Below are 20,578 nucleotides of genomic sequence, written 5' to 3'. Positions count from 1 at the left end.
GAGGTCGCAACCTGTCAACCAACCAAAAAATTATACGAAATTCTCTTGAAGATATTGCCAAATAGGGAAAACACACAGGCTTTACCTTTTCTTCAACCAAAACTAAATGCATCTTATTTTCCAAACAACTGCCTGGAATTGTACCTCATCATCATCATCATTAGTCGTTGTGCTCATTACTGAGCGTCGTGACCTCATAACTCCATCATTTCCGTGTTGCAACCTTGACAAGATGTCTCCATCCTGAGCGGTTTTCACATTTCGTTAATATGATCTGAAGTGGTAGCCCAGTGATCTTCTTTGCCTGATCTATCCATCTGCTTGCTGTTCTTCCTCGTGGTCTATTACCTTCAATTTTGCCTTGTAATATTACCTTTTCCAAGTTCTCTCCGTCTCATCTTAGAATGTGGCCAAGGAACTGGAGGTAACGCTCACTTACACGGGAAGATAGGCATTTCTTGATGCAAAGTTCGTCCAGAATGGAAACATTAGTTCTTTCTGTCCAGAGTACACATAGCATTCTCCGCCAACACCACATCTCAAAGGCATCAATGCGTTTTTTGTCTTTAGCATTCACGGTCCAAGTCTCACAGCCATACAAAAAGACGGAGAATACTAGTGATTCTACCAAGCACATCTTCGTGGCTTTTGATATTGCCCGGTTCTGCCAGATCTTAGTAAGATTAACCATTGCAGCACGACCTAAGACAATACGTCTTTTTACCTCTTTATCACAGCTTCCCATGTCATTGATGACAGACCCCAAGTATACAAATTCCTTAACTATATCCAGGTCCTTTAGGCATCCCGTAAGTTGGATTTGACCTTGCTGATCAACTACCATTAGTTTGGTCTTTTTGATATTTATCTCTAGACCATACTGAAGACTAGTGTTCTTCACCCTTGTAAGCAGGTCATGAAGTTCCTCTTTACTACCTCAAGGGAAATAAAATTGAGATAGTAAATAAAATGCAGTTTGACAGAAAATTTAACATGGAACTCTCATCTAAAAACAGTAGAAAATAAGATTGCCATCACTGAATTAATGTAATCAAATCATTGGCAGCAAATCTTAAAGTGAACTTACAAATCTATAATTTGCACCAAACTGGATTATGGTTCTATCTACAGCATCCTCAGTGAAAATGCTTGACCAGATTCAAAACACATCTCTCAGGATTGCCTTGGGAGCATTCAAAACTAGCCCGATCTCAAGTTTATTACTGGAAGCTAATGAAGCCCTGCTTCGGACTCACAGAAAACAACTATCAACTGTGCAGTAAAGATAGTGGCCACTCCACATTCCACAGCACAGGCTTATGTTTTCCCACGCTAACATCCCTAATGCTATTCCCCGCAACAAAAGAGACATATACCCTTCCACATCAGGTTTACGCAATACTTACAGGAAATTAATTCTACAGTTCCCCCGATTGCTTCAAGAACTAATAAAGTCATCACATTCCCTCCATGGAAAGCTGAATCACCACCAATAATATTAGACTGAAGCGAATTCAATAAACAACTGACAGTACCGTATTTATAAAAATGCTATCTGAAAAGTGTGAAAGTCTGTCCAGACACATTCCTATATACACTGATGGCTCTAAAACCGAATATAGTAGTGGCTGTGCTGTTGTCCTCCCTGATCACACAATGAAGTATGCACTACCAGTTACATGCTCCATATCAACATGTGAACTGTATGCTATCCTAAAAGCTATGGAATCCATAAAGAGTTCCCCCCAAAAAAGAACCTTTTTAAATCCTTAGTGATTCTTTATGTCATACGTACGACATTGTAACTGGTGTAAAACCTTCAATTATTATGTATAATATATTTTAATTATAGGGCCTACTTTATTAAATGTTAAATTATCTTTTATTAAATGTAAATTATGACTAATACATGGTTCCCCTGTAAATATGTATTATAAATTTGTATAACCCCAAATACGTATTGTGTATAAGTTTAACCTCAAAATCTATATGGTCGAAAGCGGTAGAAAATTCTATAATGTTTGTTTATTTTTTTATTTTTTTGCTAGGGGCTTTACGTCGCACCGACACAGATAGGTCTTATGGCGACGATGGGATAGGAAAGGCCTAGGAGTTGGAAGGAAGCGGCCGTGGCCTTAATTAAGGTACAGCCCCAGCATTTGCCTGGTGTGAAAATGGGAAACCACGGAAAACCATCTTCAGGGCTGCCGATAGTGGGATTCGAACCTACTATCTGCCGGATGCAAGCTCACAGCCGCGCGCCTCTACGCGCACGGCCAACTCGCCCGGTAATGTTTGTTTATTAGACTTATTTTACATGTTATAATTCTCATGTTTTGGTCCGTATTGAAATGTACAATGAAGTCAAATAAATATTAAAATTTATTTATTCCATCTATTCAATACATAAATAGAGATTTTAATTAAGAAATTAAATCTTGAATAAAATTATAGGGACATGTTTCGCCCTTTAATTAAGGGCATCTCAGCCTTAATCTCAATCTGAAAGGTAATTAATCAGGTACCTGATTGTATTAAAATTACATATGAAAGTGAGAATGATGTTGGAAATGTGCTTCAAATGGTGAGCAAATGGTTAACAATAGTTATGATATTCTTAAAATGAAGCCTTAATAAAGTCTAAAAAACAAATAGTCGTAAATTTATACACTTTCTTGAAATGTCCTTGTTTAAAAATTGGTAACAAATTGTATACAGGTAATTTTATAAGAACGTAAATTGTTACGTTAAACCTTGTAAAGTGGCGCCCTATGGAGGTTGAGGGTGTTAGAATAATGATAAAAGAAAAAAATGTAGTTGATAATTCCAAATGGAGTATTAAAACATATTAAAGCTAGTAAAGAGACGTTACCGTTGCTCACTTCAAGTGAAGTTTATAATAAAATTGTTACGTTGGAACAAGTAAAGCGGGGCCTTGTGATGGTTAAGGGTGTTAGATAAAATTATTGGGTTTGAACAGTTCAAGCGTCAGGATAATGATGAAGAATGTAGTTAATAACTCCGAATGGAGTTTCAACACAATTTAAAATAGTAAAGAGACGTTTCTACTGCTTAGAACAAGTAGGGTTTAAAATAATTTAAAAATGGTTAGACTGTTGTAACTCTCGTGCGAAGAGATAAAACTGTAGTCTTCTAAAAGCACGAGTGAAGAAGAGTGCTTGATGGTAAGCAGCTGTGTTAAATATTAGCTGGAAGGAGCGATTGGTCTCTTGTATATAGTCGAAAGGGAAATTAGGTTTGAAGTCTCTTTATTAATGTTGAAATTGGTTAACGTAAAGATGAGTTGGAGAGAAAACGTTGTGTGTAATTACACTGCTTACCATCAAGCACTCTTCTTCACTCATGCTTTTAGAAGACTACAGTTTTATCTCTTTGCACGAGAGTTACAACAGTCTAACCATTTTTAAATTATTATAAACCCCACTTGTTCTAAGCAGCAGAAACATCTCTTTACTATTTTAAATTGTGTTTAAACTCCACTCGGAGTTATTAACTACATTCTTCATCATTATCCTGACGCTTGAACTGTTCAAAACCCAATAATTTTATCTAACGCCCTCAACCATCACAAGGCCCCGCTTTACTTCTTCCAACGTAACAATTTTATTATAAACTTCACTTGAAGTGAGCAACGGTAACGTCTCTTTACTAGCTTTAATATGTTTTAATACTCCATTTGGAATTATCAACTACATTTTTTTTCTTTTATAATTATTCTAACGCCCTCAACCTCCATAGGGCACCACTTTACAAGGTTTAATGTAACAATTTACGTTCTTATAAAATTACCTGTATACAATTTGTTACCAATTTTTAAACAAGGACATTTCAAGAAAGTGTATAAATTTAAGACTATTTGTTTTTTAGACTTTATTAAGACTTCATTTTAAGAATATCATAACTATTGTTAACCATTTGCTCACCATTTGAAGCACATTTCCAACATCATCCTCACTTTCATACGTAATTTTAATACAATCAGGTACCTGATTAATTACCTTTCGGATTGAGATTAAGGCTGAAGATGCCCTTAATTAAAGGGCGAAACATGTCCCTATAATTTTATTCAAGATTTAATTTCTTAATTAAAATCTCTATTTATGTATTGAATAGGTGGAATAAATAAATTATAATATTTATTTGACTTTATTAGACTTATTGTACACTGACTGACAGAGCAAATGCAACACCAAGAAGGAGTGGTCAGAACTTTATGCCAATTGCAGGGTAGACTGACGTCACTGAGGTATGCTCATGATGTGAAATGCGCCGCTGTGCTGCGCACGTAGCGAACGATAAATGGGACACAGCGTTGGCGAATGGCCCACTTCGTACCGTGATTTCTCAGCCGACAGTCATTGTAGAACGTGTTGTCGTGTGCCACAGGATATGTGTATAGCTAAGAATGCCAGGCCGCCGTCAACGGAGGCATTTCCAGCAGACAGACGACTTTACGAGGGGTATGGTGATCGGGCTGAGAAGGGCAGGTTGGTCGCTTCGTCAAATCGCAGCCGATACCCATAGGGATGTGTCCACGGTGCAGCGCCTGTGGCGAAGATGGTTGGCGCAGGGACATGTGGCACGTGCGAGGGGTCCAGGCGCAACCCGAGTGACGTCAGCACGCGAGGATCGGCGCATCTGGATGAGGTTAAGAATTGTTCAGCATATTAAGCTCTACAAAAAAAGTCTGTGAAAGAATATATCTATCCTTAATACTGTGCCATGTTGAGCCGCTGCGTCCACCATGCCAACGTACAACCATGGGAAGTAGCGCAACTTAGCAAGCTCCAACTGCACGGCCATCACCAAGGAAGGCCCACCCTCTCCCTACTCCCGTCACCAGGCGGAGGACAACTGCCTGCGGATTGGTCAGCACCCCCGCCGCTGCTATCTGGTTCGTCCTGCTCGCTCACTGGAGGTCTTCGGCATTATGGAAGAATCTGGACGGTGCACAGAGAGTATTCACCTTTGGGAAGGTTCTGGGAGGCGTGTCCCTTCTTGAAGCATTCAGATGGTGTGGGCCTAGGCATTTAAGTCAGGCACGACCTATGGGGTTAGTTGGTGTAGTTCAGATGGGGTAGTGAGTCCAATGTGCAGAGTTGGTGAGTTAGTGAAGAGTGCAATCAGTGTGTTAGTGATAGCCTGGGCTGAGGTGGCAGTCTGTTGGAGCCAAGGACTCGTTTCTGTGTGTCTGTTGTGAGAATGAGTGTCTTGGGCAAGCTGCTGTAAGAGGACGTAGCTTGTCCTGTGCAGTGTGGAGGACAACACTGGGTGCCGACATGGGGCTGTGAGTGGAGTTTGATGGACTGAGTGGACAGTGGATATTATCCCGACCTGAGAGACTGACGTGTGAACTGCAGACCGCAACAGCACTAACGGCTGAGTGAGTGTAGTGATCGAAGGGGGGTATTGTGTGTGTGTGGGGGGGGGGGGTGAGAGAGTGTGTGTAAGTGCATGCGCGTATACTTGTGTAAGTTTTGAGCTCAGCAATCATGTGTGTGTAAATGTGTAGCTTTAGTGCTGGGTTAATAAATCTTAGAACAAGGGCGCTCCAAGTTCTGTCTTATTTATTTACCCCATCAACAAATTACAACTGGCATCAGAAGTGGGATGGACAAATGTAATAAACTAGTGGATAATTTCTTACGTTACAACTTGTGTCAAAATAGAGAATCTGGTAGCGTATTATATAGTTGCCAGAAATTTCTACAAGTGAAATTTATTCCGAACAGCTCCAGATTTTTCCAAGGTAAGTTTAGTGAACTTGAAAATAAAATCTTATCAAGCTACAATGGGGTATGACCACTGATCTCTATACATGGATCGCTGATGGCAGCTCTCCGCTGCAGGAGAAAGTACGCCAATTTGAGCGCGCGGTTTGCCATGTTGGCGTACCCATCCTAGAGCTCTCCTTATGGGGAAGCAATGATAATATAGTCAATTTTAAATCGCAATTAATGGCGCACTGGAATAATTAAAAATATAGAGACATGTTCACTCAAATCATAAGGACATTAGGATCACTGACACATCATTCCGAGGTCAGTAAATCTCCGGGATAGCAATAAACATGAGTGTATAATAACGGCCGACAAATATTAACTTAGGTGCTGAATACATGCAATTAGCGATCGGTAACACAATACGAGTGAAAATCAGTTTCTGGAAACATTACTGTAAATTGTATACATGTATGCCACGAAATTATGCATTCTTAAAATGATGTACCTATAAACGTAGCTCACTATACAGGCCTAGATTCGAGATATCGTAATCGGTGCTTGATAATGAATTTCTGTTTCCTGTTTCCATGAAATAACGTGCAGTTTATCAAATTAAAATATCATTGAAGCAAATGTACACATTTATAAAACCAGCAAATATCCAAAATTTGTCAATATATCACATTACCTGCAGCTTAATTTACTATTACAGACCTCTTTAATTAAATTCAGTTAGCAAAGCAATATTGATAGTCATCATCAGAAATATGTAACTCCAGTTAAAAGAGTCCCAAATGCCACGAATAGTATAATGGGATAGCCTAAACCACCCACCACACTTTCCCTTCTCCCACCACTCCAGTGTCTGAAATCCGTAATTATTACTGATGTAAATAAGGTCTAGAATTCCTCCAGACTTCATTTTCTAAGATTGTTGTAAGGTCACGTCAATTATTTCATCAAAACCGTCAGTTTAATTATGACAAATAAATAAATATATAAGTAAATCTTTACTTGCAGTTAATGTTCAGTAAAATTGAAAACAGTTGGCTGTACATCACTTCTAAGGCGTACAGTTTGTCCATTTCTATCAAAACAGTCTTCCTCTAAGTGATCCGAGCAGAGAACAGCTGTTTTAGAAGGCTCCCAATTCTCCCGCCTGATACTCCTAATCGATGATCTTAGATGTGCGGGTCTCGAGAAAGGAAACCTACAGAAATTAATTGCCATTTTGCTCCCAGAATATGCGAAATAAGATACAATAAACTTAAAACTCAAAACATTACCCTAGGAGGATTCTTATGTACAGTATAAAACTCCCCAATGAAATGATTTCTCCTTCTGCTGATCGGTTCTGTTTGTACATCCATAAGCTCAACACTGTCCGACTCGTTGGCTGAACGGTCAGCGTACTGGTCTTCGGTTCAGAGGGTCCCAGGTTCGATTCCCGGCCGGGTCGGGGATTTTAACTGTAATTGGTTAATTCCAATGGCACGGGGACTGGGTGTATGTGTTGTCTTCATCATCATTTCATCCTTATCACGACGCGCAGGTCGCCTACGGGAGTCAAATAGAAAGACCTGCACCTGGCGAGCCGAACCCGTTCTGGGATATCCCGGCACTAAAAACCATATGACATTTCATTTCAGCTCAACACTGCGGTATGTTAATACTCCGTAGAATGTTTCTTCATTCATATTTGAGGCGCTCGGGGCTAGATAATGGTAAGCCACACATTGAGCAATATTTAGATTTGTACGCATTTCGTATCTGCTAGAGGATGGCAAGCCACTGGGAGAGTGCTATTTGAAGAAACCAAGAGATGGCAGCACACGCTCTGTTGTTATGTATTGCACCAAGACACAGCACGTCATGTTTGTGCTTTAGTATGGTAAGCCGCAGCAAGATGGCGTCTTGCAGAGGAAACAGTGTGAGCTGTTGTTTCGATGAAAAATGCATTTTGGAACCGAGACGGAAGCCAATTGTCTTGAGAGTGAATCCTCGTGCAATGACAGTGTTGTAGATGTGGATTATCAGCCAAATCCATGTGATATCTCATCAACATCAGAGGTAAGCATCAACAACATGTTATTATGTGTCATGCCATATTATAGCATATGACAATGTGGCTTATCATGACAATGCAGTACATGTAGTACTGTAAGATAACGCTAATATTTAATGGAAGTATGAACTATGGGACTACTACTAAGATATTTATAAGAAGCCAAGTAACCATAAACGACTGTTAGACTAAGATAGGCATCACTAAGTGACTGCTATAGGGGTTATTGTGGCTTGCCATTATACAGCTGTTGAATTGCTGTATTGTTCAGTGCAGTTTCATAGGTTCATGCTATTCGTTTTTTATTCTTTTTCCTTCCGCAAGGATGAAGACTTAGCTCCCCTTGTTAGAGAGGAGCCCATCTCACCTGCTAAGAATGGAAGGCATCGATGGTGGCAGTAAACACCAGAGTTGAGTAAAAGGGCTAAACGTAAATGCCGGTGTAATCAGGTATGCACTTAAACATAGCTATTAACCAGAATTAAAAACATTAGAAATATAATTACTTTAATTAAATAATAATAATAATAATAATAATAGTTAATATTATTATTTAGGAGAGCCGGCACAGAATATCGAATTAATATTAAATTAGCAATACGATATGTTTCATAAATACGCTGTAAGATGGACATTATTTTTTATTTTTAAGGGTGAAGAGTACACTGTTCACGGAGACTTCTGTGAAATTAATGTCAAGAAGCATGGCTGTCTTACACAGACATTGTGGATTGCGACCTTAACACCAAAAAATCGTAGGCCCATTCCTATACAGCATAAGAAACTGTCTGACGTCATGGACCAGCTTCCCTACATACCTGCGGTGCATCATGGATATTATTTATCTCTGACTCAGTACGAAACCACAGAGCAGGTTGAGGAACCTGAATTAATTGATGGCAGTTTCTTAGATGACGGTGAGAGTCATGTGATCGATGATCAGTAAAGCCAAATGTTGGCACTGAAACTTTGGTGATAGACAATGACAAACCACAAAATTATGTGTACTAATGTTTTTTATATTATGTACATTAGTTAAAAAGGTTCTATTTCATGTTACAATAATACCTTAATGTATATAGTACCTTATCATTCAATAAACATATCTTTTATGTCCATCACCTGATTTATGGAATTTTTTGAACCTTCATATGGCTCTCCTGTAAAATTTCCTCAATGTGGCTTACCATTATCTAGCCCCGAGCGCCTCATTTCACATAAACACGTACATATTTAAATTGAATCTTGTAATTCACAAGCATACTACAAGGCAACAAATCTAAATTCGTAAAATACACTACTATTTACTTTGCAATAACACAGGACAGAACACTCGTGGAACTACAATCAAGAGGCCTGGCGTCACTGAACTAAGCATAAACAAAGCAAGCGCGCTCCTCGTGGTCTATTGCACCATGCGCTCGCTGCCATCTTACTACGCCAGTCATCTTCTATTCGGCTTACTGCTACCCAAGCTACCAGCCATCCATGTATAGAGATCAGTGGGTATGACGAACTTATTAGTGAGCTGAGATCTGGACGGAGATCTAACCCAGACCAACTGAAAACGACTTGAGTGAACGGAAGAGCAAGCAGTTAAAAGTCGGAAAACGAAGGTCAACGATGACATCATGCAGGACGACAACAAACTGGATGAGAAGCGGTCCGAAGTGATGCTCGCGGTTGTGGAGTCTGGAGTTCAAGGCCCAGCGGAGGGAGTGAGTGTCCTGTGTGCAAACACGATGACTGTGGAGACATAAATGAATCCTGCTAGCAGCGATGGCAGCTCCGATTTCATGAAGATGGAAACCCCACGGGAAGACTGAATAATTTCCTGGAGAACATGCCAGATCCAGTTCGAGATCGAATCAGTGTCCAAGAAGAGAGCCAAATATCCGATCGCCGGATTACGTGTACAGAAGATGACAGTACAACACAGCCTCCAGCCACGTTCAACCAGTGAGGAGGTTGTGGAAGGGCTCGACAGGTGCTGTGGTGTCCACCAACCGAGAGCCGCCGACTCCAGCTGCAGGAGAAGACTCGAAGTGCGCCGATAGAACGTCGCAGGTATTCGATTCTGAGATCAAGCGACTAGGCGGCGTGATTATGGATGAGCCACCCCGAGATAACACCAAGAGTGAGGTGGCTGACACCGGCGAAAAACTGTGCGGCGCCGAGATCCGTCCAGTGAGGATGACTGGCGGGAAGCAGAACTACGAGGAAGCTCTGATGATATCCCAGGAGATAGAGGAAATGATGGCAATGGCACAGCTGGAGGGACCCCCACTAGGAGACAGAGCACCAATGGAAGACAAACTGCTGACCAACAAACAAGGATACCACCTACCCACGACACTCGTTCCGGTACGAAGCTGCATAGTACGAACATCTAATTCCGCACCCCAGAAAAAGAGGAAATTCAGCAGCGCCAAGTCTGAGATGAGCAAACCAGTCCCGTGTGTCACCTCACAGGACTACAAAGGCGCTCAGGCCCTAGCAGTAGACGGGGGGGGTTGAACGAAAGGAAAATCACCGAAGTTCTGGCTGCTACGCAAGGACTTGCGGATCGTTATCACCGGGAACGAGGACACCGTCGACCGGACCCAACAGATTCCCCATGGGAAGGTGGTGGCCAACCAAACAAACTGTCTGGTGCCATATCGTTGAGCAAGCCTTGTCCTGAAGAGAGGGCAGTGTAGCATGGTGAGCCGCTGATTCCACCAAGCCAATGAACAACCACGGGAAGTAGTGCAAGCTAGCCAGCTCCAACCGTACGCTCATCACCAAGGAAGGCCCACACTCGCCCTACTCCCATCACCAGACGGAGGACAGCCGCGAATTGGTCAGCGACCCCGCCACTGCTATCTGGTTTGACCCGCTCGCTCATTGGAGGACTCCGGCGTTATAGAAGAATCTGGACAGTGCGCGGAGAGTACTTGCTATCAGGAAGACTATGAGGCGTGTCCCTTCTGGAAGCATCCAGATGGTGTGGGTCCAGGTATTTAAGTCAGGTGCAACCCATGGGGTTGAGTTAGTTGTAGTTCAGCTGGTGTAGTAAGTCCAATGTGTGGGCTCTGTGAGTTAGCGAAGAGCGCAGTCAGTGTGTTAGGTGGCAGTCTGTTGGAGACGAGGACTAGTTTCTGTGTGCCTGTCTTCGTGCGTGAGTGTCTAGGGTCGGCTGCTGTAAGAGGAGTGGTCTGTCCTGTGCAGTGGAGGACAACACTGGTTGCCGACATAGGTCTGTGAGTGGAGTTCAATGGACTGAGTGGACACCAGGTACTATATCGAGCAACTAGACTGACGTGTGGACTGCCGACCCTGACAGCACTAACGAGTGTGACTAAGCGGCTGAGTGAGTGTAGTGTAAGTGATCAAAGACTCTGTGTGTGTGTGTGTGTGTGTGTGTGTCATTGTAGGTAAAACATGAGAAACTACAAGAGAGAGAGAGAGAGAGAGAGAGAGCAAAGCGTGTAAGTGTGTGTTCTATGTACTTGTGTAAGTTGTGAGACCTTTACAAAGGAAAAATTAAAAGTATCCTCCTAAATCAATACATCACATAGTTCCATCATTAGATGGAGTAATAAAATTCAAACATGTTTTGACTCGTTTGAGCCATCTTCAGTGAAATGGTGGGGGGGGTTAAGGTAAATTTACATAATACAAGCTAAAAATGTGCCAAAAAATAATAAAGGAATAAATGAAGAAAAAAAGGCAAAGAGACATGACGGAAATAAAAACAGCACAATATACAACATTTCATCATCAGATGGAGCAATAAACAACTCACTGCAACAAAATTCAGTGAATAAAGGTTAATACAAAACATAACTAAAATAAAAGGTGTGTTAAACCTAATTTAAGTTTTACTTTAACTTTTAATTTTTCCTTTGTAAAGTGAAAACCATCAATACAGAACGATTCTAATATCTTGTAATAGTTGAGAGATCGGCAATTGTTTGTATGCATAAATGTGTAGTTTTAGGGCTTAGTTAATAAATATTAGAATAGGATGCTACCAGGTTCTGTCTTATTTATATACCCTGCCAACACGTTACAACACATACACCCCTATAACTGTTTTTAGTAAAAAAAGCAGTCAAATTTCAAAACAAATTTTTAATTGAATCAGTTAATCCTAATTAAAATAAATTGTTTATTCAATTCAAGAAATGAATGGAGATTAAAATGTAATATACAACATGTAATTTTCATATGTACTTTCAGAGGTATTGTCATTTTCATTTTACTGTGCAATCTCCATTCTGAAAAGATAACCAGCTTTTGATCAAGTGAGAAGATTGCAAGCCAACATGCTAGCCTCTCACCCAAGCTATCAACAGCTTCAGTCAGTAGCTAACAGTCGAGTTACACGACTTCAGAGAAATGTGGATATGTTGTGAGTTTCACTATTTATTCGATTTACCTCGCCTTTTCTGCATTCCGTCTGTGAACATTTCATCCCACAGTCTGTTTAGAGTTTCCATGGTAATCTGATGCACCTCGACTTTTCTTCATTCAGTCTGTGACATTTTGTTCTGCAGGCTACAAAACTGAGTTGAGAATGGGGGGAGGGAGGATGTGTCAGGAGTTTCACTGGAAATTTGATGCAACTCTGCTTTGTTTTAAATTCCGTCTGTGAACACGTCCTTGCACAGTCTACACAGTCAAGTTCAGATTGGGGGAAAGGTGGGATGTGTTTGGAGTTTTGCTGTTAATGTCGTGCACCTTGGATTTTTGAAATTCCATCTGTGAACATTTCCTTGCACATGCTATGATACAATAATAGTTTTCCAATGATTTTTCGTTATCTATTAAAAATCTATGATAACCCACCATGCCGAGACAGAAAGCGCATACAGGTTGTAGTAGATTACATTCAAAATACGTAATTACACCTGCCAAAGTTACGCAATGTGATGCGATTGGTAGTGAAAACTTTGGAAAATTGTTTGATTGAAGCTACTGTTTTAACTGGCTGTGGCCAGTTTCCTTCAGATTTGCTTTCTGATTTCAAACAAGTCAAATTCCTGGTAAGAGTCTACTTTTTGACATGACAAGAAATAAAGTACAGGGTCAGACACTTTGCTAACTGGAGTTGATCTTGGTGGAGAATATTTTTCTCATGGGCAGCTTTACATGTCCATTTTAAGTGTTACATTAAAACAAACTCTTCTCGTGTTCAATATTGGAGGAAAACATGAATAATGTCATATACAAGGAAATGTTATAAGCCCTTGGTTATAGTAGCCTCTTGCCTTAAATTCATAACTGCTCCCATGCAAAGTCAACACAAATGATAAGCATTGAAAGGAAATGAAAAAAACAAGTCAACATGTTCACTGCATTGTGAGTCACCTGTGACTTGGACAGCACTAAAATGTGGTGTTGGACAGAAAAAAAAAAACCCACATGTATTATTCCCATGCTGCTACGGCGATAACTTTGCACAACAGCTATGATGTTCTGTAACATAGGTGTACGTTAACAGCAACCTTATACCACGAGGCACTGGAGACTCCCGACCAATAGAAGTGATACAGCTTTTACTATTTGCTACGTGAGACACCACTGCCTCACATTTTCATTAGACATCCCACTAAATCACGGCAAACAATAGGAGCTATACGTTGTTGATTATTATAATTTTATGAGTCATTACAAGGTGGTGGAAATCCGTTATGACTGCACGATTATCCTTATCAGCATGTGAAGTAACTACAGTATTTACACGTAAGGATCTTTTCTACGCAGCATCTGGTAAGAATGTTATATTTCACAACCTACATACAGATTTTGTCATCGTACTAGCAAATATAAGCACAGTTTCAGATGAAACTCAGATTAGCAGAATGTCACCTACCTGCAGTGTGTTCCAGTTCAGATTCTTCATGATGACACAGGAGATCTCGTTTGGAAGAACCATTAGAGGAGTCTGATATTGAGGATCTTAGAATTCAAAGATATCAAATGTACAATAGTGATATCCAGGATTGCAATATTTTATTATCCAGTTTGTCTTCACAATCTTCTGGAACCAGCACAGGGTCCAAAGTGAAATTGACAGAGAACAAACTTATGACAAAATCAGGAAAATCAGAATGCAGTTGGGGTGATATAATCACGAATGATTTAGACTTCACTGGGGAAACAAAACTTTAGATGCAGCTCGAGAGGGACAGCCCACTGATATATACTCTAACTTCTTGGATGACAGTGGAAATGATGGTTCAAAAACCAACAGGTATGCCATACAATTTAAACAAAATCACAGCGAGAAAAACAAGTTCAGAAGTTTGAAATGGAAGGAAACTAATATAGAATATACAAAAAAGTTTCTTGGAATCATCATGTGAATGGGTTTTGTTCCTCACAACAGCTCATACCAGTTCAAGAACATCTTATATGATGTTAAACTTGTAAGACAGATAATAACATGGAATTGTTTCCTTCTTGAGTTTCTGGCACTTTGCATACAACTGAGCTAATCAGTTACTAATCCAACTCTCCTTGATAAATTAAACCAAATTTTTGAGAATGCTTTGACAATGGGCAAAGAAATGGTTACAGATGAAACTATAGTACCTTGCAGAGGCCTCTTATTTTTAAGAATGTACAGTTGTTTCAAAAAAAAAAAAAAAAAGTGCATCCTATTGTATGTTCCTCACATTTAATATTTTATAAGAACTTTAATTTTTATCAAAATATAATTCACCTTCCATGTAGATAAAAACCCTGTGGTTACCCACACAACAACATATCACAACATTCCTAACAAAGAATACAAAGAAAGAGTTAAGCTGCATAAACTATGGATCAAAGGAAGATATACCGTTAGAACAAAGATGAAATGGAGTTTCTAAGTGGATTTCTAAATGAAGTTTGTATCCTCTATACTGATAATTTCTACATAGTGCACCTCTGGCAGAAGAACTTCTGAAGAAGTTTGAGTGAAACGCTTCATAATAACAACAGCATACCTGCCAACTTTAAAACCAAAAATCAGGAGATTTTGATATGAAAATCAGGAGATACAATTGATCAAAACTGCTTGTTCTACATGTCTTGCACAATACAGTACCATGATATATTTATAACACTTATTGCCTCAAAGCCCGACTGTTGCTATACGAGGCTACAAGGCTAAAAATTACACATCTCTACCCCTCACAGGAAGTATGAATGAGATGATCGATCTCTGATAAGCCTTCCGAAAAGAGTATGAATTCATGCTCCACATGTGAGAATCAGTAATGTCATTACTTAGCAAATGCATAGATTAATATATTGCATCAAGCGCCCATGCGATTATGCGAAGCACAATGCTATTTGTATCAAATAACTAGCTGATGTACCTGTGCTTCGCAACAGAATTCTCAAAAAGACTGTTCTTATAGTTTTCCCAACTGAAGTCAACAATCAACATAGGTCATTGCAATGATGACAGTATGAATGTCGCAATTAAAAGCAATGCTGTCATATGAAATATTCAATAAAATGAAAAACAGCACATTTTCTCACTTGTAACGAAAAGTACTACAGTGTCGATCTAACAGTTCAAACTTCCAGAGCTAGAATGACCAGGCCGCAAAACAACCGTGAACACTCCTGTATAATTATTCCATTTAAGTGTGCACACTGCTCATTCCAATCACTGCCTCAGAGTAGGGATCGAATAGCTGGAATACTATGATGATCCAGTGTGTTACATTCCAGTAGCATCAGAAAATTTATGAACCAGAGGAATGGCATGCTAAAGAAGAGAGATCTCTAACTCCCCAACTACTTCCCGCCAATATTCAGGCAGGCTGTTATACTCGACACGCACCTATGCAGCAGTAATCCCATCTATTGGAGATAAATGGCAACAGAATACACAAAGTACATCACAACAAACAATGGTCAATGTAATGTTATTGTTGATCAATTTTATGAGCTTTATTCATTGCAGGCCTTCACATTTAGTTTTCTTCCAACTTTGTGATATTAGAGCATCGAATGTAAAGTGAGCTGTCCTTTCTTTCATGACCCACTCTCGTGCGATCGTTCCTTCATGACTTTTTTCTCATTCTTCACAATTTAATCACCATCACCAATATTATTATAGTTGGTATGGTAAACCTGAATAAGATATAAATAATCGGAAATTGTATTCTCTAAAACTTTTGTTGTAATCGGGAGATAGTGGGTTCAAGCCCCAGTGTTGGCAGTCCTGAAGATGGTATTCCGTGGTTTCCCATTTTCACACTAGGCAAATGCCGAGGCTGTACCTTAATTAAGGCCACAGCTGTATGTTTGGCACCTTCCCCTAAACTACCATTTCGAACAGGGTGAATAAAATTATTTACAGCGTAGACTGTAGTTCCTGATTTTCTGATTTTCATTACATTCTGTTCACCCATTTTCTCGTAACTCGGCGCTGGTATGGACTTAGCAACAAAAATCCAAAATCTTTACATCGCACCGACACAGATAGGTCTTTTTTTTTTGTGTGTGTTTTGCTATTGGATTTACATCGCACCGACATATATAGATCTTATGGCTATGACGGGACAGGAAAGGGCTAGGACTGGGAAGGAAGTGGCCGTGACCTTAATTAAAGTACAGCCCCAGCATTTTCCTGGTGTGAAAATGGGAAACCACAGAAAACCAGGGCTGCCGACAGTGGGGTTCGAACCCACTATCTCCCGAATACTGGATACTGGCCGCACTTAAGCGACTGCAGCTATCAAACTTGGTTAAAAATACAAATTCATGAGTATCTCTGTTATCATAGCCGGTACAGTAAAAATGTATAAGACATAAATGATAAGAAATTAATAACATATAACTTTAGTTATGTAGTATTTATCAACAGGGCCAATAATAACAAATATTTGAGAATTAAATTTTAGGCCTTCCCTTAAACTACCATTTCACTCAGTGTGAATAAAATTATTTATGGCCTAGATTGTATCAACTTGGTCCCCGACTTAATATAACAATTTTCATTAGTTTCTCTTCAGCTGTTTTCTCGTGATGAGCGTACATAAATACATACATACATACAGAAACTATGGAAAATTAAAATGTGCATTTCCCCTTGTTACTGTGGTCACGACCGGTACAGAAATATCATTCTTTCTAAATTCTGAACAATGTACAGAATGGTAATGCTGCAATAATTGTTTAGACAAATGTCTTTCCTATGGCCATTAAACTAACTGGCTACACATTCAACAGCAAAGATGAGTGTCAAAGGAATAGCAAATATATATTTTATTTATATTGAGACAAATTTAAATTAGTCAGAATTGTCTCCAAATGGCTCCTAAAATCTCTAGAAAAGTCACTAGTCGTTATAATTGAAATTCTGTCACTAAATTACTAAAAAAAACTCCATGTATAGCGATTAGTCTCTAGAATCGACTAGACGGATGTGAACTGTGAACGAACATGAACATAACACACGAGAACAGGAATTTGACGATCGATATATGTGTCACAATATACAGGTTTCAATAAACATCGATATTTCATTTGAAAGCAGCCAATGAGCGAAAGACTTCTGGCCACTGGCGTAAAAAAAGCTGAAATTGCGGGATTTGAAAGCAAATGTTTGAAGTTCACCGAAAAATAAGCTAAAATCGGGAGAAATAATAGAATAATCGAGAGGCAGGAAAATCTGTCAAAAATCGGGAGTCTCCTACCTAAATCGGGAAAGGTGGCAGGTATGTAACAGGCACGGACTGTCACTGATGGTGAAGCAGAAAATACAAACCGAGAGGTGGTGGGCAAAACGTGTCAACACACTAGTAGAGTCATTAAATGAGTTGACAAGTGACCTGTACTCATGCTTTGAAAACTATCGAGCCATGGTAACTATCTAGTCAATTCTGGGAAGGAAAACAGAGATGCTGAACCTGTCAAGAAGCCTCTCTCTCTGGCCTCGATACAATGGAACTAAAAAGGGGGTCGATTTCAGTGACCAAATACCTTTGTATTATTCAGGTCTATGGAAAGGATTAAAATGGCGAAAGAAAGTAGCCCTTGAAATTGTCACTGGAACAGCCTTGGTTAATCCTTGGATACTCTACAGAATGATGTCTGAAAAAATGAAAAATAAAAAATTGCCACCACCAGAATTCCAACAGCAGATCACAAGAAGCTTGGTTGGACCACAGTCAGAAACTGTCATCAGTCCTGGGAAAAGCAGTATGCACACTCTGTTGAAGACAGAATGACCAGCCAGAAAAGTTCAAAAATGATGCATAGTTTGCTATAAAGCACAGCAAAAAGGCAGCACATCAAAAGACAATGACAAGGAACCGTGAATAACAGGTTAGGTTCAAATAGAGAACAGTATTATTAAAACTGTCTTATTTCACAATTTTGTGTGTACTGCCTTAATTATAAAGCAAATAAATATGTTCATTTATTGTTTGTCTCAAATGTGTATTTATACTATTGTAAATTATTTTTTAACAATTGGCTTTACGTCACACCGACACAAATAGGTCTTATGGCGACGAAGGGATAGGAAAGGCCTAAGAGTGGGAAGGAAGCACCCGTGGCCTTAATTAAGGTACAGCCCCAGCATTTTGGCGTGAAAATGGGAAACCACAGAAAACCATCTTCAAGGCTGCCGACAGTGGGGTTCGAACCCACTATCTACCGTATCTACCGGATACAAGCTCAGAGCCGCACGCCCCTAACCGCACGGCCAACTCGCCCAGTCCTACTGTAAATCTACCTTTACAAACATAAATATTGCAGCTGCAAATTTCATTATTTTGAAGTAATATACTTTTGCCATCCACTGGCAGCCTGCAGACTACTTCCTCACCACAAGTCACCTGTCGTTTAAAAAAAAAAAAAAATAATAATAATAATAATAATAATAATAATAATAATAATAATAATAATAATAATAATAATAATAATAACAACATGGCCATCACCTTAAATTTCCATAATAAGGAAAATCATAGTTCTGAATATTTACTGAGATACCAAAAGACAATCTTGAGTGTTATGCAGCTAACTTAATGGTTGCACCTTCCAAATAATAAAGTCATATAATCTAATTTAATGAATAATGGACTAAATGCCATCAACTTACCGCGAGGAAATTCCTGAGGACTAACCAACTCTCTGAAAAATTCTTGTGCAACAGAGGCCTGGTCAGTTTCAGGTAAGGTAGGAGAGAACCAAAACTGTAACGTGCGTCTCTCCTGGTTATGCAAGCCAGTTTGAACATTCACCAAAAATACACAGAACTCCAGAGATAATTGAGCAGGACTATTGTCTCCATCTGAAAGGGAAGAAATACACTGAAATAGTCGGCATTTCTATTCATAAAAACTTGCACTCTTTCCCTGAGGCAAATTAAACCCAGTTTAAAATGAAACTTACCTATTATTATTTCCTTATTGATGACTATTCCTTGATGGTCACCACCTGCAACATGCATTTTTTCACTTGGTGCCTCACTTTCCAAAGGGATTGTACGTCGCTCAATTGCTAGAGTGGTAGATTTCGCTGTTTTACTTTTTGGTGTCATGACAATGTGATCTGAAAACCATATTACAAAATATATTCCAAAGCACTTCAAAAGGAAATATACTTACAAGTGGTAATGCTGCAATAATGGTTTGGACAAATGTCTTTCCTATGGCCATTAAACTAACTGGCTACATATTCAACAGCAAAGATGAGTGTTAAAGGAATAGCAAACAGCAAGTTAGAATTTTTCTTGCATTATGTTCTGCAGATGTTACTATTATTATTCATATAAAATAACACTAGCCTGCACAAAAAAAAAATAATAATAATAATTGTGCGTTAAAAACGAAAATAGGTTGGTTTTATGAATTTCTTAATGCAGAATTCAAGAAAAAGATTTGTTTTGGCATATCACGTCTGGTTTAGTGGCAATTTTATATAATGTTATTTTGTTCTTACATGAAATAGTTGATACTTAGTACTGATTAAATTTGATATATTAATGTAAATTTCAGCTTGCAAAAAGTAATCATATTTGGCATGCATTAAATACACATAAATTCTGCTTTGTAAGCAAGTAGATGGTTTGTATTATATTTTTAATGTATATTGAAATTCATGAAACTGAAGCATAAAGCGCCTATTTAGTTTCGGCTGTGTCCTGCTATCCCATTCGCCATAGGAAACAGGGAAATTTTGTATAGCCTTTTTGTTGTCCCAGCAACAATCCACTGATCTTCAAATCACCGCAAATTTGCCACCCGTGCTTGTGATATTTAATTTTTTTCAAGCACCATCTTTAAGGTCTCGTATGTTTCAGACATTTTTGTGGAGCGTGCAAGTGGTATGGATGCCAGAACATTTGTATTATGAAGCAAAGAGTCAATAAAAACACGCCAGTTACTAGGATCATACTCTTTCCCTCCCAATTGACGTTGAAGATTTGAAACATCTGTACAAAATACAAGTTCATCTTCGTGAGTATAATACTTGAGGGCTGTTATCTTTGAAAGGGAACTGCTTTATCAGTCCATCATAAACATAGCATAAGGGCTGGGGCTTTTAACACGTCTGTTTATTCAAGTGGTCTAAGATGAATGACAAACGCTCAACTGTCTTATCTTCAATCCTACATGCCTCGCGGTCTATTGTGTATCTGGGGGAGTTTGTTATGAAATTACCAGGAAATCCCCAACTACAAATTGAAAATTTAAACAGCAATAAACCTATAATAAAATGCAAACAGTAGCAAATCAAATCACATAATTGTATTCTAAGAAAAAGTTCC

General features: G+C 39.1%; 1 protein-coding gene across 3 annotated transcripts in view; it reads right to left on the bottom strand.

Moving 5' to 3' along the window:
- LOC136884782 (uncharacterized) overlaps positions 1 to 20,578 on the bottom strand; it is a 302,644-nt gene that overhangs the window by 157,464 nt on the left and 124,602 nt on the right. For all 3 annotated transcript variants that reach the window (XM_067157084.2, XM_067157077.2, XM_067157091.2), the window contains exons 3-4: positions 19,201 to 19,359; positions 18,908 to 19,099 (exon numbers count right to left, since the gene is read on the bottom strand). In XM_067157084.2, the coding sequence (XP_067013185.2) occupies positions 18,908 to 19,099; positions 19,201 to 19,359 (351 nt within the window). The remainder of the gene's footprint in view (positions 1 to 18,907; positions 19,100 to 19,200; positions 19,360 to 20,578) is intronic.

This window comes from Anabrus simplex, chromosome 1 (assembly GCF_040414725.1).
Source record: "Anabrus simplex isolate iqAnaSimp1 chromosome 1, ASM4041472v1, whole genome shotgun sequence".
In the NCBI taxonomy this organism is placed as follows: Eukaryota; Metazoa; Arthropoda; class Insecta; order Orthoptera; family Tettigoniidae; genus Anabrus; species Anabrus simplex.
Note: the sequence above shows the minus strand (reverse complement) of the source record. Positions and strands in the feature narration are given on the sequence as shown.